This window comes from Lepus europaeus, chromosome 4, assembly GCF_033115175.1.
Source record: "Lepus europaeus isolate LE1 chromosome 4, mLepTim1.pri, whole genome shotgun sequence".
NCBI classification, from domain to species: Eukaryota; Metazoa; Chordata; class Mammalia; order Lagomorpha; family Leporidae; genus Lepus; species Lepus europaeus.
The window spans coordinates 100980792-101005101 of NC_084830.1; the positions used below are offsets into that span (position 1 = coordinate 100980792).

General features: G+C 60.2%; 1 protein-coding gene across 3 annotated transcripts in view; it reads right to left on the reverse strand.

Annotated features, from left to right (window-relative positions):
* Positions 1–23218, reverse strand: part of FLT4 (fms related receptor tyrosine kinase 4) — a 38698-nt gene extending 15480 nt beyond the window's left edge. For 2 of the 3 annotated variants that reach the window (XM_062188587.1, XM_062188586.1), the window contains exons 1-18: positions 23136–23218; positions 12706–12802; positions 12101–12345; positions 11794–11906; positions 11498–11660; positions 11189–11328; positions 10781–10949; positions 10364–10481; positions 7241–7395; positions 6998–7160; positions 4338–4467; positions 3177–3285; positions 1954–2316; positions 1663–1809; positions 1432–1563; positions 1222–1328; positions 824–959; positions 305–409 (exon numbers count right to left, since the gene is read on the reverse strand). In XM_062188587.1, coding sequence (XP_062044571.1) covers positions 305–409; positions 824–959; positions 1222–1328; positions 1432–1563; positions 1663–1809; positions 1954–2316; positions 3177–3285; positions 4338–4467; positions 6998–7160; positions 7241–7395; positions 10364–10481; positions 10781–10949; positions 11189–11328; positions 11498–11660; positions 11794–11906; positions 12101–12345; positions 12706–12802; positions 23136–23193 — 2650 coding nt within the window. In that variant the 5' untranslated portion in view covers positions 23194–23218. The remainder of the gene's footprint in view (positions 1–304; positions 410–823; positions 960–1221; positions 1329–1431; positions 1564–1662; positions 1810–1953; positions 2317–3176; positions 3286–4337; positions 4468–6997; positions 7161–7240; positions 7396–10363; positions 10482–10780; positions 10950–11188; positions 11329–11497; positions 11661–11793; positions 11907–12100; positions 12346–12705; positions 12803–23135) is intronic. The other variant, XM_062188588.1, reaches the window with a different exon arrangement.
* Between the last annotated feature and the right edge of the window lie 1092 nt (positions 23219–24310).

Consider the following 24310-nt stretch of genomic DNA (forward strand, 5'->3'; position numbering starts at 1 on the left):
GGGAACACAGGACCTTAGCTTGACCCAGGCTCTGCCCCAATCCCTGACGCCCCTCCTCCCTCGCTACTGAAGGCATAGTCAGGCCCCAGGCTCTTTCTGGGGCCCCAGCATGTTCAGCTGGCTCCTCGCTCCCCACCCTCCGAGGAAGCGGGTGAGCTTGGCTGTACTCTCACAGATCTCTCTGCAGAATCTTGGATGAGAGTCTAGTTCTGAGCTTCAGGTTCCCTTCTGGCATCACAGTCCCCAGCCCCGGCCCCCCACCCCCACAGGCCTGCTGACTCCCATCCCCCTGCCGTTCCCACACCTTTGAGCATTTTCACTGCCACGGTGTCGCAGCTGCTGCCCTTATTGATGCCAAAAGCAGAGGCTTCTACCACTTTCCCAAAGGCCCCATGGCCCAAGACTCTCCCTGTGGAGGCAGAGGACGGTTCAGGTGAACTGTCTGGGGGGTGAGGTTGGGCGGCAGGGGCAGCCTGTCCCAAGGGTCTGGGGCAGGAGCCTCTGCGCCAAACAGGAAGCGCGTGGGCAGCTGCAACGGGAAAAGAGGGAGAGGACAGGCAGACAGGAAGCCCCCCGGCATCCTCTCCGGGCAGGTGTGACAGGCCCACCCAACTCAGAGCAGCAGGAAGTGACCCCAGGGCCTGGGAACTGGGAGCCCTGGCCGTGGCTCTGTGGCTTTGGGAATGCACGCCCAGATGAACAGGTCAGCCAGGTGGGGGTCCGGCGGGCCTTCCTGGCAGGAGTTCTGAGAAGGGTGGGATTTCTGGCTCCAGCCTGCTCGACTGTGCAGGGGCTGGGGGGGCAGAGAGGGTGCTGGCCTCACCCAGGTGCAGCCGCTCGCGGGGGAACTCCCACTGGCTGGCGTCGTAGGACAGGTATTCACATTGCTCCTCCAGAGGCACCTCCCCGGGGTCCATGATGATGGACAAGTAGCCCGTCTTGATGTCCGCGTGGGCTGGCTGGGGACCGGGGTGGGACAGTTCTTTGCTTTGGCCATTCCACTGCGGTTTGGGCAAAGTGGATGGCACTTCCTTGGGGTTTCTCATTGACTCGAGAGGACAGAGACCAATCTCTTTAAAGCCTGGCATGGAAAGGTAGGGGAGGTTTCCAGGGAGACGAGGCTGCCAGGTGAACCAAGGTAGGGACCCTATTTGGAAGGCTGGCAGCAGTGGGCGCAAGGGCAAGGGAGACCGTATTAGGAGCTGGGGGAGGAGCACTCACCCTCCTCATGTTACAGAAGATGAGCAGGAGGAGGACCCAAAAGAACACGGCAATGACGCCGGTGCCCACGAGGATCACGATCTCCATGCTGCCTCTATCTTCGGCACCTGCGTGGGCAGAAAGGGGCAGGTTCTGGTGCACGCCGCGCGCAGGAGGGGCCGCGAGGAGCCGTACCAGGGCGCTGGTCGAGGGGCGAGGCGGCGGCCGGACCTCCCACAGCCACGCTGGCGGAGGAGTTGACGCAGCCCTTGGCGTTGCACACGCTGCACAGGTAGCGGCCCGCGTCCTCCTCGCGCACGCGCTGGATGCTCAGCCTCTGGTTCGAGTCCGCGAGGTCGATTCCTATGGCAGGTGAGTGGCGGGTCGGGCTCAGGCGGGTCCTGGCGCGTGGGACTCGCAGACCGCCAGACCCTGCCCGCCGCCTGGGGCTACCCTGCCCACCAGATTCTTCTTGCAGCAGCCTTTCATCTTTGTACCATACGATGCTGGGCACGTGCGCCCCGGCCACCGCGCACCGCATTTCCAGCGAATCGCTCACGTTCACCAGGAGATCGGTCAGGTTCTGCGTGAGCCGCGGGGCTTCCAGGGCTGGGACAGGGGGTCGAGAGAGAACTAAGCAGAGCTAAAGAGAGCACCTTGGGGTTGGGCGCAGATGATGCGGAAGAGGGGCAAGGGAGGAAGACAGGGACGAGGTGGAGCTGGTGAGGGAGAGCTCCCCGCCCCGCGCCTCACCCTGCACCGACAGGTACTTCTTATGGCAGTGTTTGTCGCGGCTGCGCCGGTCCTGCACCTCGCACACGTAGTCACCCTCGTGCTCGGGGGCCACGCGGGGGATGCTCAGGCTGAGCGTGGCGTGGCGCGCCCCGGGCTCCGCCTCCTCTAAGCTGGCGGCCAGCGGCGTGGCGAAGAGGTGCACGTTTTTGCAGTCGAGCAGCAGCGGGTTGCCCTGCGCGTCGTGCAGCGTGGACAGGTTGAGGCGGTACCAGCGCAGGTGCTCATAGGTGAAGTTGTCGGCGCGGCAGCTCAAGCGCACCGCTTGGCCCTCCAGGGGCTCCTCGGACGGCTCAGATTCGATGCTGAAGCCGTCAGGGATGGCTATGGAGGGCAGAGGAACCCCTGTGACTCTGCTGGGAGCTCGTTCCTTTTCCCTGTCAGCCTTTGAATTCACTCAGATCTCAGCCGAGAGTGTGCACCACGTGGAGCAGGGCCCTCTGCACTCCAGGGTGTCTGCTCTCGGAAATCAGCCCCATAGCTCCCCTCCTGCTGCCATCTCTCTCCTGGACAAGCCCCATTTCTCCCCGGAGCCCAGATGTCTGTGAGTGCCTCGCACCACACTCATCCGGGACCTGACTTTCTTCCTACTGACCACACCCTGCGCCATCATCCTCTCCTTGCAGTGGTTTCCCCACTAGCTTGGCCCTGTCGTCCTGATGACCTTTTGTCTCTCTGGCTGCTTCTGGTCAGGTTCTGGTGGCCCCTTCTCTCTGGCTCCATGCCTCTGGAGGTGCCCTCATCTACCCTCCTGGGCCCATGACTGCTTACTCCTGGGCTTCTTGGCTGTCCTGAGGGCACTAACACATTTGAAAATCTGGGTCAACTCTGGAACTCCTCCCCTCTGAGCAAAACACATCAGTGGGCTGCAGGGCTCCAGGGCTTGGGGTCGGGGTGGGTTGGGTGACAGGGAGGTAGGGCCAGGTGGGGCTTCTGGGAGCAGGAGGACATCCCTGAGGGCAGAGCCTCCAGGGTTGGGGGGCAGAGAGTACCATTCCACTCTGCTGCACCAGGACCTGTCTAGATGCTGGTGAGCTCAACTCCCATGATGACCCAGTGGGCCAGCAGGCCGTGGATATCTGTCTTGGGCATCCTATGGTTGCTTGAAACTCAGTGCCTCCTCACCTGGATTCTGACCCTGCACCCAGGCCTGCCCAAGGGGTGGGGGCTCTCGGGCCACTCACTGGTCACGTAGAAGTAGATGAGCCGCTCGTCCCGGCCCACCTTGTTGGAGACCACACACTTGTACATGGCAGACACGTTGGCATCTTGGATCACCAGCTTGCTCACCGTCTGGGCAGAACACAGGCAGGAGGTGGGTCCATTTCTCCTGAGTCCCCCTACCAGGACCTCCCTGTCTGCACAGGGGCCTGCTATGCCCACCAGAGCAATGGGGGAAGTGGAGGCACTGGGAGTAGAGATGACCGGAGCTCTGAGGCAGGACTGGGAAGAGAAGATGAGGCCCTCGGGCTGTCCAGCACAGGCAAGGGCAGCACATGGATAGCTGGCCCAGGCTGCAGCTGAGGTCAGAGGGCAGTGCGTGGAAGACCAGAGAGACCTCTGGCACTAAGGAGGAGTCAGGAGCTTGCTTGCCAAAGGAGTCAGCTCAAGCCACAGCGACACTTCAGGCTGTGGTTGCATGGAGAGTCCAGCCCCTCCTGTGCTAGGGTCAGCAGCTGCGAAGTGTGTGAGCTCCTTGTGCTTGCCATGCCCACATCGGCCCGTGGGCTGTCCACAGCACCTCTCCTGCAGTCCTGGGGATTTGCCAGGGGAGAGGGTGGTCCCAGGATTCCAGAAGGACTCTGGCCTCAGGGAGTAGGAAGCTTGAGAAGGGTGGGGGTGGGGGAAGAGAGGGCCACAGGCTCTGCCTACGTCCCAGGACCCCCACCCCCACCCCAAGCCGGGCACTTCCTGGCCAGGCCTGGAACAGGAAGAGGCTCTGGAGGTGTGTAGGAAAACAGGAAGTGACTGTAGGAAGTGGGTGCCTTTGTTCATTCCCCTCCCCCGCCTGGCGGCTTGTCAGCATTGCCCCCAGGCTGGTCCACTGGCTCAGCAGCCCTTCTATGGAGACCTGGCCAGCCCCCACTCCCTCCCTTCCTAGCCCTGGGGCCTGTGGGTAGCTGGGGTCACCTTGGATCTCAGCATCTTTGTGTTGGCAGCAGCTGGAGGCGAGGCCAGGCCCCGTCCACACGCAGGCAGAAGGGCTGAGGCCCAGATGTTGTAGAAAAGGTACCTGACCCTCAAGAACTATCTCCAATCCTTAGTTGGCCAGGTAGAAGCCAAGAGAGGCAGAAGAGGCCCTTTCCCCTCTCCCCCCACTCCCCTGGTGGCACCGTGGACTGTACCTTGTTCTTCCCCTCCACAAACTCTGACCAGGTGTCCAGGCTCTCAATGGGGTTCACAGCGTCCTGTGTGGTCACCTCCCTCCAGTCCTGGCACTGTGGCATGCGGTCTCGCTGCCGCCGCCGCCGCCGGCTGCCAAGGGTCAGGAGAGGCAAGGGTGGATGCGGGATGCGGGCAGGGAGGCCCACAAAAGGGGTCAGGTTCATCTTCAGGTTCATCTCCCATCATGGTGAGTGAGGGGGATGGGGTGCCCTGCCCCTTGTCCTCCACAGGATGCCAGACACAGCCCTCCTGTGGCACTGCTCGTGCTCATGTGGGCGCCCTGCGTCCTGCTTCTGCTGGCCTCTTCCTGCCCACTCCACCTTGGAGCTGCCTGCCTAGCTCACCAAGTCACCATTTCACCCTGCTCTCCCTCACTCCCCCTTCTTGGAACTGCAGGCTCCCCTGCAGGCTGCTGTGCAGCCCTGGCACATCTGGCCTCCTCCTATGATGAATTGGGCATTCCAGGGCCCCAAAGGAGGTCCCTGTCTGCCAGCACCAGGCAAGCAGGGGGCCCCAGGCCTCCCTTGCTTGGCACAGATAATGATAGTGGAGCCCTGGAAGGAAGCACATTTGTAGAGGCCAGTGCTAAGCTGCAGCCCACGTGGCTCAACACAATCCCTTAGGGGCCTTGGACATTTCAGGCCCACAGTCACTCCTACTGAGCCTGTCCCCAACCACACCAGAGGTGCAGTCCTCACCTCCTGCCTGGGTTCCCAGCTTCTGTCCTTCTCTGGCCTGTGATGCAAGGGTCTCTGGCTACATGGCACACCTGCCCTGGCATATCCCCTGCTCAGTTCCCTGGCTGGTTCCCTGGTGCTGTCAAGATCCTGGCCCGGGGCCAGTGCTGTGGCACAATGGGTTAAAGAACCAGCCTGCAGCGCCAGCATCCCATATGGGCGCCAGTTCAAGTCCTGCCTGCTCCACTTCCAATCCAGCCTGGGAAAGCAACAGAAGATGGTCCAAGTCCTTGGGCCCTTGCACCTACGTGGGAGACCCAGAAGAAGCTCCTGGCTCTTGGCTTTGGATTGGCTCAGCTGTGGCCGTTGTGCCATCTGGGGGGTGAACCAGTGGGTGGAAGACCTCTCTGTCTCTCTGTCTGTAACTCCACCTCTCAAATAATCTTTTTTTTTTTTTTTAAGACACTGAGCCACCTCAGCACCTGCTCCCCATGCCCTGCTTGTCTGAGCCCTCAGTCTGTCCATGTGCTGACAGCAAGCTCGGGAGGGTCCTGTCCCAGCAGAGGAGCACGCTGTGTGGCTCACAGTTGGGACCTTGGGAGAGTCACCTGTCTCCTCTTGTGTAAGGGGGATTATGAGTTGCATGGATTAGCAAAGCGTGTGCAGGTACCTGGATTGCCACACGGCTCAGTGCAGGTGTCACAGCTCTACCCAGGTCTGCCCACTGGGCCAAGCACTGTCCTTGCTGCATAGAGGCCTGCCCTTTTGTCTGCTTCTGATGATGCAATTATGGGTCTGGGGACTTTGTTCTCAAAGGAGGTGGTATGAGCAGGCCCAGCTCCGGTGTCCTGCCAGGCTTCTTGGATTGACAGAGAGAGAGAGATTGAGCCTGGCTCGGGAGGTGAGGCCAGAGATTGGCTACAGCAGGTTAGATGAGTTGGAATTGTTAAAATGCCCATACTAACTGAAGAAATCTACAGATTTAATGCAATCCCGAAGACATTCCTCACAGAAGTAGATAAACATTTCTAAAATTTGTGTGGAGGGGCTGGCATTGTGGCATAGCAGGTAAAGCTACCACCATGTGGGTGCTGGTTCCAGACTCCTCTGTTCCACTTCAGATCCAGCTCCCTGCTAATGCACCTGGGAAAGCAGCAGAAGACAGCCCAAGTGCTTGAGTCCCTGCACTTGCATGGGAGATCTACAAGAAGCTCCTGACTCCTGGCTTTAGCCTGGCCCAGCCTCAGCCATTGTGGCCATTTGGGGAGTGAACCAATGGATGGAAGACCTCTCTCTCTCTGTCTGTTCCTCTCTCTGTGTATCTCTGATTTTCCAATAGATAAATAAATCTTTATAACAAAATTTGTGTGGAATCACAGAAGACGCTGAATAGCCAAAGCGATCCTGAACAGAAAGAACAAAGCTGGGGGCAACGTGACCTAAAAGCTCACTATCGAGCTCCTTTAACCACCATAACTTGGCACTGGCATAAATCAGACATGCAGCCATGGAGGCAGAATCCACACACCTGCCCCAGATCCCTGAAAGAAACCCAATATCTGCAGCTGATGTGTCTTCAACAAAGCTGTAGGGGAACCCACCCTGGGGACAAGACAGTCTGTTCTATACACGGGACATGGAAAACCAGAAATCCACATGTGAGAGAAGGTATTAGACCTCTGTCTCTCACCTCTTTCAAAAACCAACTCAAATGGATTAAAAGGTTTAAAAAACTAGGTTTCTAGAACCTAATTGAAGAAAACAGAGAGAAAATGTTTCATGACACGATCTGGGTGGAGATTTTTATGAATAAATCCTCAAAGGCACAGGCAACACAAGCAAAGATGGGGTGCAAGTTTAGAGCAGGGTACCCTGGGCGGTGGGTGAATGGGGCTGGGGCTGGGACCTAGACTGGGAAGCAGAGGGGCTGCAGCCGTACTCACAGGCTGTGCTGGGCAAACGTCTTGCACGGTGTCCAAGGTCTCCAGTGCCACTGGATGCCGAGCGGCGGGGGCACCCCAGAGGCGGTGCATGTGAGGGCCTGGCGACTGTGGCGGGAGTAGATGCTGGGGGAGGCGGCCTCCTTCTCGTGGATGTGGGGGGGCACTGCAGGGCACAGGCAGATGGCTGGTCAGCTGGCCTGCCCCCAGACACCTGGGCCCAGCCCTGGCCCTGGCCCCATGTACCATTCACCACCAGTTGCAGGCTGATGTTGCATCTCAGGCCGGCTGCAGAGTTCCACAGGGCAAGGGTGTAGATGCCCGCGCTGGCTTCAGTCACCTCTTTGAGTACAAGGGCGTGTGGACTGTGGCGCCCAGACATTGCCTTCCTATCTTTGTACCTAGAGGCCAGGAGGGGAGTTCAGTGACCATGTGGATCCTGCTTTAGCTCCAGCTGGTAGTCCCATCCCCTCCAATGTGATGCAGCTGTCCCTTGAAATCCATAGGACCCTCCTGGATTCCAGAATCTGCTACTGTTTGAGTCACCTTATGTACGATGGCATGTTGGATCTGCATAGAAACTGTGAAATCATTATAGCACTGGATGACTGATAATGCCTAACACAATATAAATGCCATGCAAAGTTGTGCTGTATTGTTTGGGGAATAAGAATAAAACATTCTGCACATACTCGGTACAGACACAATTTTTTTCCTCCCCAAATATTTGCTATCCCTGGTGGGTGGAATCCATAGAGGTGGAACCCATGGCAGGTTCATGTTTACTGCTGGGAGGAAGGAAGTAAGGGCCCTGAGGCTTGTCCTGCAGTCCAGGCAGCTGCACACTTCTTCCTGGGCCAGGCCGAGAGGGCCCAGCAGCAGAGGTGATGTCCCCAGGCCTGATCTGCCTGTTCCCACAGCCACACCAGGCACTGGGCTTGGGTCTGGACTCACCTCCAGAGCCTCCAAACTGTTTTTACACACAGTGAGAAGAGACCATGACCCGTGTGTGGCAGCCTCCTTCTTTTCCCTTGCCCTGCCTGTGGCCATGACCAGCCCTCTGCAGCCAGGTCACCAGGCCCAGCCAGGAGGGTCCTGCCCCCTGCAAGTCTTTGGCAGCGGCTCTTCCACCCTGCCTTGGGGACCAACTGCAGGGGCGTCCTTTGGTCCTGTCCTCCTTCAGGACCCCGGGAAGAAGATTCAGTCCCCATGCAAGACAGCCCAGATCCTGCCCACGAGGGGCGGTCCCTGCCGGCTTTCTGCCCGCCGCCTCTCGAATCTGCCTGTAGTTGATTTCTCTAGAGTTGGGCACCTTGCTTGCGGGTCAATCTTCCGGGGCAATCAGCACATTTCCTTCCTTCTGCTTCCTTGGGGTTTGGCTATTCCACTCATCAGAGTAGCCCTACTCACTATCTTGATTAGACAGCCCTAGTCAGCAACAGTGGTTCCTGTGTGTGGCTGTTGGCTGCCACCCCCACTCCACCTCCACCGAGCTGTGAGCCCTGGGGGTGGAGATTGTCTCCTCACAGCTGCACCCAGCACACGGAGGTCCCTTGCAGCCAGGTGCCTGCTGTCTGTGTGTCAGAGGCCTCATATCTCAAGGGGGCTCCTCCCCAGTCCTGAGCCAGACTTTTTGCAACCTGAGTGCTGGGAAATGGTCCCCTTGGGACATATTGGCCAGAGAGGTGCTACGGTGGGGTCTGGGAAAGAGGCGCAATGCCCCTCTGGCAGAGACCAGCAGCGAGGGCAATGTAGGGATCTGCTTTTGACTTTCCACTGTGATGCCATGGCTGGGACTAGAGGGAGGTGATTGGTCTGGGATCACAGCGCAAGGCAGAGCATGGGTGGAGCCGAGGCTGTGCTGTCTGCCTAGCTCTGGTGAACAAGGCTGCAATCCTGAGTCTGTCACCAGCCAGATCTGTGACCCCAGGAAAACCCCTCACCACCATAAGCTTCTGTGTCCTCCCCTAAACACTGGGGAAACCACCTTGTAGTGGGCATGGAGCCCAGCTGCAGCGGTGTCAGCAGGTGGCACTGCTATTGTGTTGGGCATGCTGTGGGGCTTCTAGAGCCGAGGAGTGGCCTGCCTGTCTGTCCTCGGGGACTTCCCTCTATGTACTGGTGTGGTCCTCGTTGGAAGAGTGGCACCTGTGTGGCTATGCTGGCCGCTGGTGCCCTGGGGCAGCTGAGCGCTTCCTGGAGGCAGGTATTGGCCAAGCCGGAGGAGAAGGGCTGCACATGCTGCGAATGCTCCTGAAGGAAAGCCATGTGAGACTCATTGCCTGGGGAGTGGGCTGGAGACTGATGTGGCACAGCGAGTGGCTTGGGGGTTCCCACGTCCCCAGGAGCTGCACCTGTGAGTGAGGCTCCAGGCAGCAGCAGTGTCCTCAGGACCGTGCCCAAGGGCCCCTGTACTGCACCATGTGTCTCCAGAGGACCCCAGGATCTGTGGCTTCAGAAGGGTCATCCTGGGCCTTGGGTGACCAGAACCCTCCCAGGAAAAGCTTGCTTTTCCACCTCTGGCCAGAGCAGGGGATACTGGCTCAGGATGCCTGGGCCTGTTGTTGCCCTGCTGGGAGGGTGGTGCCCCAGGCTGGGAGGAGTGTGGTTCCTTTGGTCAGAAGGGGAAGGACAGACTAGGAAGGGCTCCAGGCCCAGGTTGGACTGCGGTTCCTTTCCCTGGCTTGGACTACAGTGCAATATATCAGGATTGGAACTGAGGATGGCTCACATGGCCTGAGGGTGCATGGCGTGGTGCTATGCCCTCCTGAGCTCTCTGGGGAGCACCTGGTGGGGTCAGAGCCACTACTAAGAGTCCCATCAATGCCTCTGGCACTCTCTTCCGGGGGTAACAACATTCTTTCAGCTCAGAGACTGGCAGCCTGGCCTCAGGCTTCCTGGATGTTCTCCTGCTCACTGCCATGCAACCCAGCTTGGCCCAAGGCTGGGCTGCACGACACTGGGTCAGAGCCACGTAGCATCTCCAGATTTCTGGACAGGAGGCTCCTGGGAGAGGCAGGAGCTGGAAAGAGGCCCAGAGAGCCTGAAGCTGTTGCCATGGGGCAAGCCCTGCAGGTTACCCAGAGTACAGGTGGGCTCAGGGGACATAGGAAGCAGGAGATAATGCAACATGAGGCGTTGTCACACCCACCCATGCCAGAGGGTGCTGTTCAAACTCTTCACAACTCAGCAGCAGCGCAGGCCACCTCCTTGGAGTTGGAATCTCGCCTCATGTGCATGCCCCTTGGGGGTCTCCCCAAAGTCCCCAGCAGGACTCAGCACATGGACTCTAGTGAGGAAGGACACTGCCTTTCTCGTCCCTGGGCCCAGTGTGGGCTGGGCTTGGCAGGGAGGTGCCGGGGAGCTTACCACTGGAACTCGGGAGGGGGGTATGCTGCCAGCTTCACGGGCAGCTTCACCAGCTCGTCTCCCGCGGTTGCCTCCAGGACAGGTCCTTTGAGCCACTCCACGCTGATGAAGGGCTTTTCTGCCAGATGGGAGGCATCGATGTAAATCCTGGGCTGACCAGTGCTGAAAGGGGGTGGGGAGTCGCAGCACGGCTCCTGCATCCCCAGCAGCCAGACACCGCAGACTGGTGCTTGCTGGGCCATCCAGCGCGTGCGAGCCGGGTAGGGCCTTCCGCTCACCACCCTCCCTTCCCCTTGCTCAGGTGCAACATGAACTCTGACTCCAGACCCCACTGCCCAAGGACCCTGGTTCTTCACCCTTGATGCCTTTCCCACCCTAGGCAATGTGGGGCACAAGAACCCTGAGCTCGGGCCATACCATGCACGATGACCTCAGTGCTCTCCCGGAAGCGCTGCACGCCGTTGTTGGCCTCGCACACGTAGGGGCCTAGGTCACGCAGGCTGACGTTGTGGATGGTCAGGATGCTGGACAGCTCTGTGTGAGTCTGCTGGGAGCGCCGCTCGGGTACCCACTTACCCCGCTCTGCCTGCCCGCCCCAGGGGAAGCCCGGGGTCAGTCGCTGGGCCTCGGCAGGGCTAACCCACGGAGGGCACAGGCCCGGTCCCAATGGTGGGGGCTCCGGGAGCCTCAGACCCAGACCCAGATTTCTCCTTGGGGTGAAAGACATCCCCATTGTGCTGGGGCACGTGGGGCTGGCCGACCTCCTCCACGCAGTGGCCCAGAGCGCACCAGGCACAGGTAGGCGGGGGCAGCTGCTGAGCTCACCTGCTTGCCTGGGTAGTCCCAATCAAAGGTGACGCCTGAGTTGAACTCAGCCCACACGGTGCAGTTCAGGACTAGCTTCTCCCCCACCAGCAGCTCCAGGGACTTCTTAGGGAACAGCTGGATGTCGTAGAGCTCGTTGCCTGGTGACACAGGAGCAGTGATCCCCAGGGCTCTCGCGCGGCGGTGCACACAGCATGCCAGCTGCGGCAAGGACAGCACGCTTCCAGGGGTGGTGGGTGTGGCCCATGTCCTCCTGCCCAGGCACTGGAGCAGTCATGGGGCTGGGTTAGTTACTAGGGTGCTTCCTACCTGTGATGTGGACGAGGAAGGGGTTGGACAGGAAGTCCCGGCCGCCCCACGTGGTCTCGCATTGCAGATAGAGGGCGTCTCGCAGCAGCGGCGTTGGCACCCGCATGCCTTGGCGGTCGTCCCACACCACCTCCTGCCCGTCGGGCCGCAGCACTGAGTTTTGCTGCAGGGACATGGCCACCATCAGCAGCTGGTCACTCCCTCTCTCCCTCCCAGCTAGGAGAGTGGCTGCCTTGCCCGGATAGGGTGAGAGGGCCAGATCCCAGGGCAGGGGTGGGGAGCTGGGGGCTGTGTACCGAGCGCAGTGTGACGTTGAGGCCAGGGACGGACACCAGGCAGGGCACCCACATGGAGTCCTTTCTGTTGACCAGGAGTGTGTCGGGCTTGTTGATGAACGGCTGCTCGAAGTCTGAGGAGAGGGTACGGGTGATGGGGGAGACTATGACCAGGACTGGGGCAGCGAGGCAGACCTGTGGGACTTGCAGCTGCTGCTGCTGCTGCCCGCATGCCACCCTCCTGAGCAGGATGAGGTCCCCTTCCCTCCTGCCAGTGCCAGGATCAGCAGGCCGGCAGGGAGGGGACGCAGGGGCCTGGCGGCCTCACCTCTCACGAACACATAGGTGCTGGCGGCTGTGGTGCCCTCGATGCGGGCCTTGATATACTTGTAGTAGCAGAGGTAGCTGCCTGTGTCGTTGGCGTGCGCCTCGCGCAGCAGCAGTGCCTTGCAGTAGGGCCTGGTGTCGCTGCCCTCGCAGTCTCGCATGACGCCTGTGTCCTCGCTGTCCTTCTCCTCCGTGGCTGGCACTGCCGGAGCCCCTGGCCAGGCCCACTCGAGGGGGTGCTGTCCCCTGGCAGGGGACCGGGGGAGGTCAGAAGAGGACAATCCCCAGAGAGCCTCCCTCAAAAGCCAAGCCTTGCAGATCGCTGTCTACGGCGGAGGACTGGATGGTGCAGGGGTCAGGTGCACACAGCACACACTCAGGGCAGGGCAGTCACGAGCCCCAGGGGGCCAGTGTCTGGATCACAGCCAGGGCTGGAGGGAGGCCACCATCTCAGGGCACACAGAGCACCTGGGGGTGGGTGTGGCTGAGGCTGGATGAATGCAGCCTGTCTATGTCTGTAGGGCTTCCAGGCACCCACACCGGGGATAGGCTGCCTTCTGCATCCTCAGCCATCACTTCCTGCCATGGGGGAGGGGGCCCACATACCTGCAGGAGATGGACAGGCTGTCGCTGGTGTCAATGACGTACACCTCATCTGTGATGTTCAGGGTCGGAGGGGTCATGGAGTAGCCACTCACCAGGCCTGAGGTGGGAGACAGGGTTAGTGTGGCATGTAGTCTGAGATTCACCTGACAATGTCCATCAGGTGCTGTGAGGTCTTCTTGGCCCACGGGAACAGTCCCCAGCCTGGGGCAGGGGCAGCCTGGTCTTGCCATGTGCACCCGGAGCAGAGAGGCAGAACGGCTCCAAGACACCACATCCTCCACCAGAGCCTGCCTTGATGGCAGATCTGCCCTAGGGGAACTGTGGTCAAAGCGTGGACTGAGCCCAGGCACCTGGCTCCAAGCCAGCTGTGGTGCTGGCAAGGAGAAGGCCTCCTCCTACACCGGCCCTGTGATCCTATAGCTCTGCCTGAAGGCCCCTCCTTCTTGAACCCCAAGCAAACATTCCCTGATCATGAGTGAGTCTTGCACATCCTAGAGCCTGCCCCTCTGTTCCCTACCTGTGACTCCACCCTTGCCCAGGCCCCATGGGCGATTCTCTGGCCCATTCAGCTTCTCTGCACCTGCACAGCCTCCCACTGGCTGCCCCAGCCTCCTCCATGGGCTCCTGACCTGGGCCTCCCCCGACGCCTCATTCTCATAGGTCATCTCCTTACTTGCACAGAGAAACCTGCCTCCTTGGCTGAAACCCATCCTTGGCAGGTGCAGGCTGACTGGGACTCAGCCCTCTGTCCCACGGGACCCCAGCCTGCATTTGTGTGTGTTGACAGGTGTGGGTCCATGTTAGTTTCTGTGGGTCTGGGTGTGAGTCTCTGTTGTGTGTCCATGAGGATAGTGTGTGGCTTTATGCATGTACAGGAGTGCAGATTTATGCATCAGTGACAGGGTGGTGTGTGCACCCACATGTACATGTATGTGGGGGGTGGGACTCTGGTGGGGCGGGCCGGGCCCTGCAGGAGGTCTGGGCTTGGCGCTCTGGCAGATGTATCCTGCCAGGGCCAACCTGAGACAACAGGAAGGGAGGACTCTGTGTGGCCAGAGGCCCAGAGCTGCGTCCTGTCCCTCCCCCAAGTCCCTGTCCTGGAGGGGGGAGGGAGACACAGCCTCGTCTCTCGCCTCCAGTGATTTCTAGTCCCACAGGCCCCTTGGGGTTCCTGCATTCCCTTCCTGAGGCTCTCCTTCGCAGGGTCCAGGGCATGTACCCCTGCCTTGGGGACCAGCTGCTCTTACTCAGGTGGCTCCTACCTCATCTGTGCCCCTTGTGGCTCCTGCTATTAGAGCACATGGACTGAACTGTGGTGGCCAGATCTGGACACATCTTACTAAGCCCCAAACAGAAGCTGATGAGCAATATGGTTCCAGCAGGTGAACACAGGAGTGGCTGGATGGATGATGGAGGGAAAAAAGACTGATGGATGATGGATTATTAGATGACTATAATGGATGGGAGATGTGTAGATGGATGGATGAATGAGTAGATGAGTAGATGAATGGGTGGGTAGGTGGATGGGTAAATGAACGGATGGGTCAGTTCTGAGTGTGTGTATGTGTGTGTGTGTGTATGGATTCATGGATGGGTGGTGGGTATGTGAATGTGTAGGAGGGTGAATGGATGGATGGATGGATGAGTGGTGTGTGTGTGTGAATGGATAGGGGAGGGAGCCTTAAGGACAGTACACCAATAGAGGAAGCATCCATACCACTGTGCTGAACAGGACCATCCATAGTTCTTGCCAACCCTTTCCTCCCATCCCCGCAAGCTCGCCTTTGCCTTCACCAACCTTCCACAGTGCCCTCTGTGATCACCAGATTTTGCTGTAGACCCTGATGTCCTCTGATGGCTCCTCTCATCTTATCTGCAGCCTGGCTTTCTGGGGACATCACTGCCCTGGGGCAGCTGCTGCTATCACCCGCATGCCTGAGGGGATGATTCCTGTACACACCTGACGGCACCACCCTCTGCCCCTCTAAACCCTTCAGCAGAGGCTGTGCTGCTCACTTCCCCTTTTCTCTGCAGACCGTAGCTCACCATCCCCTCCTGGCCCAACTCAGCCCATTCTACATGATGTCATCATCCACCGATGACTCACCAGCACCCTAGCCTCTCCCCTGGCCACGCACACTCATAGGCATGTCCTGAATCCTCCCCACCTTCAACCCAGCACTGGGGCCCATCTTCTCTCTTTCCTCCTGGCTCAACGCCCCTGTTCCACTGCCACTCAGCCCTTCAGCCTCATCAGAAGCCCATGCTCCTTCCTCCCACCCACTTGGCCCTGTCCTGGTCCATGGAGATCCAGGGCCCCACACTTGAATTGTGCCCTGAGGGGAATCCCCAGACTCAGACCCCCACCACCTTCCTGCCAAAAGCTCTTCCCTTGACAGTATCCATCTCCTCCCATGGGACACGCTGTGGACGGCCACCTCCCCTCCCCCTGCCCACTTGTCTACCACCAGCACCTGTCGGGCCAGAGGCATCCCAGAGCCAGCTCCTGCTGTCCTGCTGGGGTCTGTGCAGCTGCACCCACCCCCTGCAGCCCTCTTTCACACCATTATCTGTGGTACTTTAAAAACATAAATGGACTACATCAGGCTTACTTTACCCCACTGTGGGCTTCCCACTTCACTCTCCCAAAATCCAAACTGCAGACTGGGGCCCAGCCTTTCCACCTGCCACCTAATATTCATGTCATTCAGCCACCACAGCCTCCAGACTGTTCTGCAACACACTGGCTGCCCTTTCCTACCTCAGGGCCTTTGCACACACCTCTCCTCCCATCGCCTCTCCTCTTCCTGCCCTGTGGCCTCCTCTCACCTCAGGTCTCAGCTTAGATACAACCTCCTCACATCCTACAAAAACCAGCTCCCTTCAGCTTCCTGGTGCTTACTCGGTCCTCTGGCCTACTCGTGGTGCTCTCATGAACTTCTTTGTGTGTCTAATTGTGTGAGTCTATGCTGTCTTCAGAGCAGTTTCAGTAGGGCAGGAACCAAGACAGCTCCCTTTTCTAGCCCATCCCATGGCTGGCACAAGGCTGGCACAGCAAATAAATGTTTGTTGAATGACTGAGTGCATGGTTGGATGGATGGAGTGACAGATGGGAGGAAGGGAGGATGGACAGGTAGGAGGATGGACAGAGGAGGGGACATCCTACAGAACCTCCATCATCCATCTTCCTTCCGGCTGGAAGTGTGCCAGACCCCGTCATTCCCGTGGGAAAGATGCTCCCTGGTGACTGCATGCCCCTGGCCACTCAGCAGCGGGCCAGATTTGGGCCTGACGCTGCTGTGTCCACAGGCTCTGGGGCGGCCCAGCCCCCACCTGCAGCTCTGAAGAAGGCGCATCCTTCCTGCCTGGCTGTTGTCTGTCTCTGCTGGCCTTCCCTTCCCGCAGCAGGAAGTGCTGTCATCCCGGCCTCTACCACACTCACCCTGCCTTCCTGTTCCTGGCCCGGGAACTGGCTTCTTCCTTCCCCCGGCCAGCATGGCCCTGGCCCCAAGGCCTGCAGCAGAGGGGCCCGGGCAGGCGCCGGCTGGGGTCAGCGGGCCAGAGCGCACGCCTCCTCTTCTCTGTACTGTCAGCAGCCCTGGGACACCCTTTGGCCTGGGGCCATGGGGACCTGTGTGTCAGCCACAGGAACAGTGGACAATGGGGGTCCTGCTGCCTCCTGCGGCAGCACCAGCACCCCTCGGCAAGGGACAGGGTGGGTGGGAAGTCCTGTGGGTAGGCGCTGGTCATGAGCCAGGCAGCGGTCGGCTGTCGCTGTCTCGTCTCATCTGGTCTTCCCAAAGCCTGGGAGCGGGGCTGGTAGGGATCATAGGAAGTCTACAAATGTGAGGAAACAGGCTCCAGGCCTGGCAGCAGCGGGCTGCTCCGCAGCTGTGCAGTGACTGGCCCGTCCCTGCAGGGGGCACCCCAGCCTCCTTTCTGCAGGCACAGGGTGGAGGGGCTCAGACAAGAATCTGGCCCCTCTGGGCCTCAGCTCCCCCAATCTGAAGCCCCACAGCCGCTCCTCCCCCACGGGAGAGCACATGGCCACCTGGGCCCTGGTCACTGCACTCCTCCTTCTGGGGTCTGTTCTCTGCATGGCCTGGTCCCTGCAGTCAAGGCCCTTTAAAGCACCAATGCCAGGCTTCAGAAGGATCTCTCCTGGGAAACTGTGGCACAGGCAGAACTGAAACAAGAGAGTGAGGCTGACTTTCACCTCATGGACATCTCGGTGTGGCCCTGGGGAACTGCCATCCCCTCTGCCCTCCATCCCGCACAGAATTCCTATTTTCCTCTGCGTCCGCCTCTATGGGATTTGGGGACATGGTCTAGTGAGACAGGGCCCGGTTCTCTCTGCAGTGCGGGGGACAGCACTGCTCTGAGCTGCTCCTGGGAGCTGTTCCCAGGAGCTGCTCCTGGGAACTGCCTGCAGGTGCATGGCTGAGTCCACAGGGCAGTGAAGAGGGAGAGGGCTGGGGTCACAGCAGCACCTCTCCCACAGCTTCCCTGAACTCAGCCTTCTGCCTGGGTTCCATCCCCCACCTCAGCCCAGTGGAGCATCAGGGCCTGAGGGTGCCCTCACCGGCTCTTCACAGCCATCTGAACCCAGAGATGCCCTCGACATGGCCTCCTGGCAGCCCCCACCATCCTGGCTGGCTGCATCTCTCAGTCCTGCCACATCAGGACCTCGCCCACTGCCCTGCCTGGGTTTGCCTTGTGCCCTCTGCCCACCTCTGCTGCCCGGGCCCAGTCAGTGTGCTCCAAGGCCTGTGCACCCATCCCTGGTGATGAGGTCAAGAGCATCCAACCCCTCTCAGCTATGATCTGCAGCAAGGAGGGTTTGTGTCTCTAGGTAGTTCCCAGGCTATGATGGCACTGGCCCTGACTGCCTCCCTAGGTCCTGCACACAATGACACCAGGATCCTCTGTGAGCTTGGGGTCACTCTGGCTGAGAGTATGAGCAGGAACAAGGGGACAGCTGGCCAGGCATAGCTGGGCTTGAGGTCTCTGTGCATTGGTTCTGGGTCTGGGCAGAGTGGAGAGACCTATGCCAGCTCTGTCTCTTCTCTGGGTCAGGCATATGCAGAGTCCTGGCAGGGTGGGGTTCCTCCCTAATTCGCGGGCAGTCCCTGTGCCTCCAAACCTGGAGTGTGAAGGCCAGGAGGCCACCAGCCTCCCACTTCACCCTGTAGATCTGGGACGGTGCAGTGGGAGGGGCTGTGGCTGGATCCCATGATGCCCCTCTCTCTGGCTGCAAGGCCTTAGGCAAGTCGCTTCTTCTCTCCAAGCCTGTTTCCCCACGGTGAAACAGGGCTTGCTAGGACCCACAGGCTGCAGAGAGCACAACAGCACCTCAAGAAGCCCTGTGAGCAGAGTGCTGCCAGCTCTTCCACACTGAGCCTTTGCTGTCACCACCTGCTGAGTGTGAGGTCGGAGTACAGAGGCGTGGGGGTCAGGGAACACCTTGCTGGCACAATGTGGTCTTTGTAACCTAGGGCTTTGTAGGTGGATTAGGAGCTTGCTGGTCCAGGAGGTGGCATCGGTGGTGGGGTAGCTGGGAATGCCAGGCTCCTGCCCCTCCCCTCTGCTGGCCGGGCTAAAGAAGCACTTGGCAGTCATAGTGTTCAGACACGTACATTGTCCTGGCCACAATGTGAACTCTCTCCCCACCTCTCCCCCTGTCCCCACCTTCTGTCCAGCTTCAGTGTCCCTCCCATGGACCAACCCCTGGTGTGGCCCCATTGGTCCTGTCCTTACCTGACATACTTTCTAGAACACTGATCCCTGTCTGGCCTAAAACCATTCCCGGCTTCCCACTGTTTGTGACTGGAATCTGAGCACCTCTTGGCCTCCTTGCCCCTCACTTAGTGCCCTGCCCACCCCAGGAGACTTCACTATCCATGTGACATCCATGACGTCACAGCTGCCCCCCTTCTCAGAGCCCCTAGGGAGGCTCCTCTCCTCCTTGTAGCGGCTGCCTGAGTTCCTGTGTCTTCTCACCCTTGCACAGCCAGCATTGGGCTTGGCTGGTGATTGGCCCAGGACTGGCCCAGAGGATCCAAGGGACAGAAAGTACCTAAAATATGGGTAGGTGTGGAAGGTGAGGGAGGCAGTGCCAGGGAAGGTCAGCTGCCAGGTACTGGGGGAGGGGCCATCAAGCGAGCAGTGGACCTGGGGGACAGACGATCTTACAAAAGGTCTCTAGGGCATCAGGGTCCAATGTCCGAGAGGTGGCATCCATCCACCACTCAAGGGCTTTCCTTGAGGAATGCAGCCAGCTACCTGCCTGCTGCTCCCTTCTTATCCCTTGATCCCCATGGCATTCCGGCCAGACACCAGACATCTGCCACCTCCGTGACCTGAGCCACTTTGCCACTAGCATCTAGTGAGCTACTGGCTCCTTTCATCTCATTTTCCCAGTTTCTAGGTTGGGTCCGACTAGCCCTAGTGGGAGGCAGTTTGTTTAACCATTTCGACACCGAGGCGTGTTCACTGTTAGAAATTCAAGCGTGGGCGTGGCAGGCGTGGGCCCTGCCTCATCAAAGCAGTCTCTTCCGTTTTATAGAACTGAGGGCAACCTTGGGCTGAGAGAGAATAAAGCCTTCCCTAAGCCCATCCGAAAGCCTGGGTTTTACAGAGAGGGTGGAGTGCAGAGCACGTGGGAATGAAGCCCCCTCCAGGCCTGGCAGACCTCTGGGGGCGGTGTGTGTGTGTGTGTGTGTGCAGCACCTTCTGCCTGGCCTCTTAGCTGCCCCCCTGCAGGGCATCTGTGGGGCTTGGGAAAAGCCATGGTGCTGGGGTCAGGATGTGCAGTGGCTGCCACTGCTAATCTTTTGGGGGTCACACCTGTGATGCAGACGGTCCCTTGGGGTCAGCCAAGGAGCAGTGGGAAGGCTGAGGCAGGACTGGACCTGCCAGGGAGCTGGGGTACCTGCACACCCCATGCAAGTGGCAAGGGGGAAAGGGCCTGAACAGATGCTGAGTGCCCAGCGTGGGGCAGCTGCCCCGGCCTCCCTGGGGTCAGGGCTCTGCTGGCAGCCGGCAGGACGAGCTGTGTTATCAGGCAGCCCAGCTGGCTCAGAGGTGGCCCCCAGTGCTGCTAAATCGGGGCCACCGGCTCCTGCCGCAGGAAGAGGGAAACGCAGGCAGGATGTCCTCTTCTGTGGCCGACAAGTCCTTTCCCATGAACCCCTGCTGACCCTGTGGGCCACGTGGCGGGGCTCCCCCATCTGCCACCCCGACCTGGCCAGCCATGGACCATGGTGGGGCTGGGCCCGAGGTTTGCCCTGCCCCCCCGCTCTCCACCAGAGCACTTCCCCGGAGCGCCTCGGTGACGAATGCCCGCACTTTCCTGCTCCCACACTGTCCCCTCGGCGTGACCGGAAAACTGAGATCCCAGAGGAAGCCAGTGTCTGAAAAGGATCGAAACTCAGGAATCCCTGGCTCCAGCCGGGACCTGTCGCCTGGGTCTCACTCAGAGGCCGAGCCGGGGAGAGCGAGGGTCCTCTGGAGCCCTCTGCCTGCCCACTCCCCCACCTGCAAGGGGAGTCTCAGAGGGCCATGGGGCTGAGGCTAGGCCTGGGCCACAGAAAATCCGCCCAAATGCCAGCAGGAGGGATGCAAGCCAGCACAGAGAACCTTCCTCCTCACACTAGGACCTCACTCATTTTCCTGGATAACCTCGTTCCACTCTGCCCCATCACACCTGCGTGCTCCCAGCCTTCCTCCCTCCTTGTCTGGCTTAGTCACGTGACCTGGGGTCTGCAGGACAGCCCGATGGACACCTCCAAGGGGAGGCTATGGGTTCCTTCCTCCTTCCAGGGTCCCCACCTGCTGCACAATCTCAGGACCCCCCTGGCGCTCTTCCCTTCCACCTGCCTTGCAGAGAAAACGGCTTCCTTGCTGCTACTGCCCTGCTGGCTCCTGTCACTGTCCCCTGTGTGTCTGACTGTCCTCTCGTCCCATTCACCAGATCTACTTTCCTGCTTGTGGCACTTTGAGACAGTCGTTGCCCTGCCTGGGGTTCCCTTTCCTGGAGTTCTGCAGGAAGCTGGTGGCTGGAAGTGACATCGCCTTCCTGTGCAGTCTTACAGTCACCTGCTGGCCGCACAGAGGCCGCTGAACACTTTCGTCCCTGAGCCACAGGTGTCTGTTGCCATGTCTGTGTCCCTGCCAGTCTGGCATCGGGAAACCTCTGCAGAAAGGGTGCGGGTCCAAATCCTCCCTCAGCCACCCTGAGCAGGCACCATGGTTCATGGTTTGTATGGAATTGCAATTTCCTTCCTGGGCCAGTGAGCCACTGCTTGGGGTCAGGCTGGGGAGGGCATGCTGAGGAGTAAGCCAGATAGTTCATCATCTCGGGCCTGGCCCCAGAGATGCTGTGCACTGGGGAGGCAGCAGGGCCCCTCAGCCGCAGTCCTGGCCTCAGGTCTGCACTGGAGTCCGCAGAGTACTTGGGCCCCTTGCATCCTGCCTCATCCCTCACACTGCTGTCCGCCTTGGGTCTGAGGCAGGGCTGAGGGGCAGGGACTGGCCCCTGCATGACTCAGGCCACAGCAGTAGCCAGTGTGCTCAGCCTCCCATACACATCCCTGAACTGACCAGTGGTGCACACAGCCCTCTCTGCAGGCACTCTGCTGGGGTGGGATTGCGGACCTGGCTGGGTTGTGAACCTGGCAGTGCAGCCCAGGCATGCACAGCCCTTGGGGGCTGCCAGCCTGCCCCACTGCTGTTCTCAGGGAGGTGGAGGTGCAGGGAGAGGAAAGGAGCTGAGGCCACAGAGCAAAGGCACTTTGGGGCACAGCAGGGGCCAGAGACCACTTCTATAACCATTCTTACACCTTGAAGGGTCAGCTTAGCGTTGTCAGGCTTCTCGCCTGCCTCCTGCTCTGGCTATCCTGACACTTGACAGTACTTGGGGGTACAGGACACAGCATCCCTTAAGACTCAGGGCTTCTAGGGTTCTGCTTAGCACAGCTGGCGCTGGAGAGAGGTGAGTCTCTGTCTCTTGCCATTTCCCTGCCAGCCTGGGACACCTCCTTTCCTGGGTGTCTCCTTGTCTGTCCTTTGCTGGTTGATTTGATCAGTCACCTGCACGGACTGTGGGATGCGGCCTTGCCTCCTGAGGCTCCTCCACCTCCCACACCCTCTGGCCTCCCCGGGTTCTTTCCTCCTCCTGTGGAATCTTCCTCATTTCTCTGGAAGCTCCCCTCCCCCCTGGCCTCCTGACCTTAGTGTCCCCTCCTGGACCCTTGCCTCTGCTTCCTGCCCAACGTCCCAGTCCAGCCTCTCTCCCAAGTCTCAGTTAATGTCGCCTGAAGGTGAGGGGGGACAGCTCCCATTCCACACCCAGGCGGTCCAACCAGGGCCCCATTCACTCCTCCACTCACACTCACTCAGTCACTTAACACACACAGCCAGAGCACCTGGGAGAGCCTGGCCGTGGGATGGGTGCAAGGGTCCTGGGAGACCCTCCTCCCCCAGGCTCAGCCACGCTTCCCTCTCCTCCCCTGTCCTGGGTCCTCCAGCCTGGGGAGGAGGGGACAGAGAGAGCCGAGCTCTGTGGTCCTAGAGACCTGGACCAGAGGAAGCAGCAAAGCCACCTCCATCTGCATATCTCTCCCTTCAGGCCTCTTCACGCCTCCCTGCACCTGGGGCACCCGAGGCCCCGTGCCCGGTGATTCCCAGGGCCACGCCATCTCCTCTGCCGTCCCATCCAAACCTCCACTCCCGCCCACACCTGAACTCTCTCCTCTGACCCTCGACCCTCGGCCTCAATCTCCACAGCCCCCTTTCCCAACACACCTGCGCTCTCCCCCCAAGGGCACAAACCCAACCCCGCTTCTCCTCTGCTTGGTGGCAGACTCTGCCTTCCGGTCCAGACTCCTTGGTCCTCCTTCCTCCTGTCCCCTCAAATCTGAAGAGTCCCACGTTTCTGCCCTTTCTGCGGCGCTGGTTGCCCACGAGAAGCGGACCTTGGATTTGCCTTAAGTCCGTGCGGGCACCTGCGCCCTCGCGACCGAGGTTGCGCCGCGGAGGTCCAGAGCCCCTGCGCCTGCACCGCGCCTCCCGGCTGGAGGAATGATTTCCAGCGCCCACGCAAAGCGAGCTCAAGCCTGGGCCCGGCCAGGTCGGTCGCTCCGGCTCCCTGCTACGATCCCGGGGATTGCGGGTCGGGCCGTACTGCGCCGGGACCCAGGGGACAAGGAGAGGGGAAACGCAAGATCCGGGCTACGGCTGCAGCCCGACGGAGCCCCGCTCCGAGAACATTGGACGCAGGAGCCGGTCGGGCACCCAAGGCGCAGCCCGCTCGCCTCCCCGGCGCCGGGACAAACGTCCCGCCGACTCTTCCTCCTCGCCGCGCTGCGGGCCCGCGGATCCCCGCCCGTCCGCGCCGCGCGCACCCCCTTCACCTCCAGCCCCGCGCTCACCGTCGAGGAATCCGAGGCAGAGCCAGAGGAGCAGGCCCGGCGCGGCGCCCCGCGGCATCTCCGGCCGCTGCGGCGCGGGTGCGACCTGCGCGGCCGCAGCGAGGGGCTGGGAGTGAGGGCGCCTGCGGGCAGCCCGGGGCGGGCCGGGGCGGGGCCGTCGCGGAGGCGGGCCGGGGGGAGCCCCTCCGACCGCCCCTCGCGCCTGGCGCAGGACCTCCCAGCGGTTGCTGGAGAGTGCGGGGTCGGCGAGAAGGACCTCCGCTTTGCTCGGCCGCTCTCCAGAGCCCGCACTTCCCAGTCTGCGGCGTCCTTGTCCGGCGTGGCCGCCCCGGGCCGTGGAGGTCACAGGCGATGCCCACCCCTCGCTGCGCTGGGAAGCAGCTGGGGCCTGGCACCAGGGATGGACGGAAGGAGGTCGCTCGTGTTTCTCCGTCCTTTGCTCTGAGCAGCAAGGACAACAGCGAGCTACTTGAAGCAGCAGTCGGTCCCATCTTCGTCACCGTCCCGCAGATGTCTCCTTCCCGAGCGCGAGGCGTGCGTGGGGGCTGCGCCCATCCCCGACTGCAGGCCTGGCCTCCGCTGTGGGTCCCCTCGAGGTCTCCGTGGCAGACTCGTGCCCACATTGGCCCCTGGGGTGACACCCGTGCTTTCTAGCCCGGCCACCCTCCCATATGCCTCCTTTCTGTTTTCAATTCTCCTTCTCAAAATTTCTTTAAAAATAAGTCCCGCGACGATGACTGTCTCACCGTCTTCCCCTGCGTGTGCTCACTTGGTTCACACTTCCCCATGGGCCCCCAAAGCCGGTTTATCCTCGCCCCCAAATGACCTCAGAGGGTCGGCTGCAACCACTACTGCTTTCAAGGAAGAGGCAGAACCACTAATCGTGGAGACCGTTTTGCTGATTTAATAAGTAACGTTGGAGGAATTAAGACAACCAAATAATGAATGGGAAGACTTTTCCCCTTTAGTCCTATATTTTGTTGCTTTCTTTCAATTTTAAAACAAAACTTACTGTGATATGTAACACTTGGACGAAGTATATAAGACATCGGTGTATTATAAATGTGAATTTTAGAGCAAACACCCGTGTTTGCACTACCCAGGCCAAAGGATATGGAATGGCACTGGCATTCCAGAAACTGCCTGCCTTCTGCCCCCACCCCACCAAAGATTTC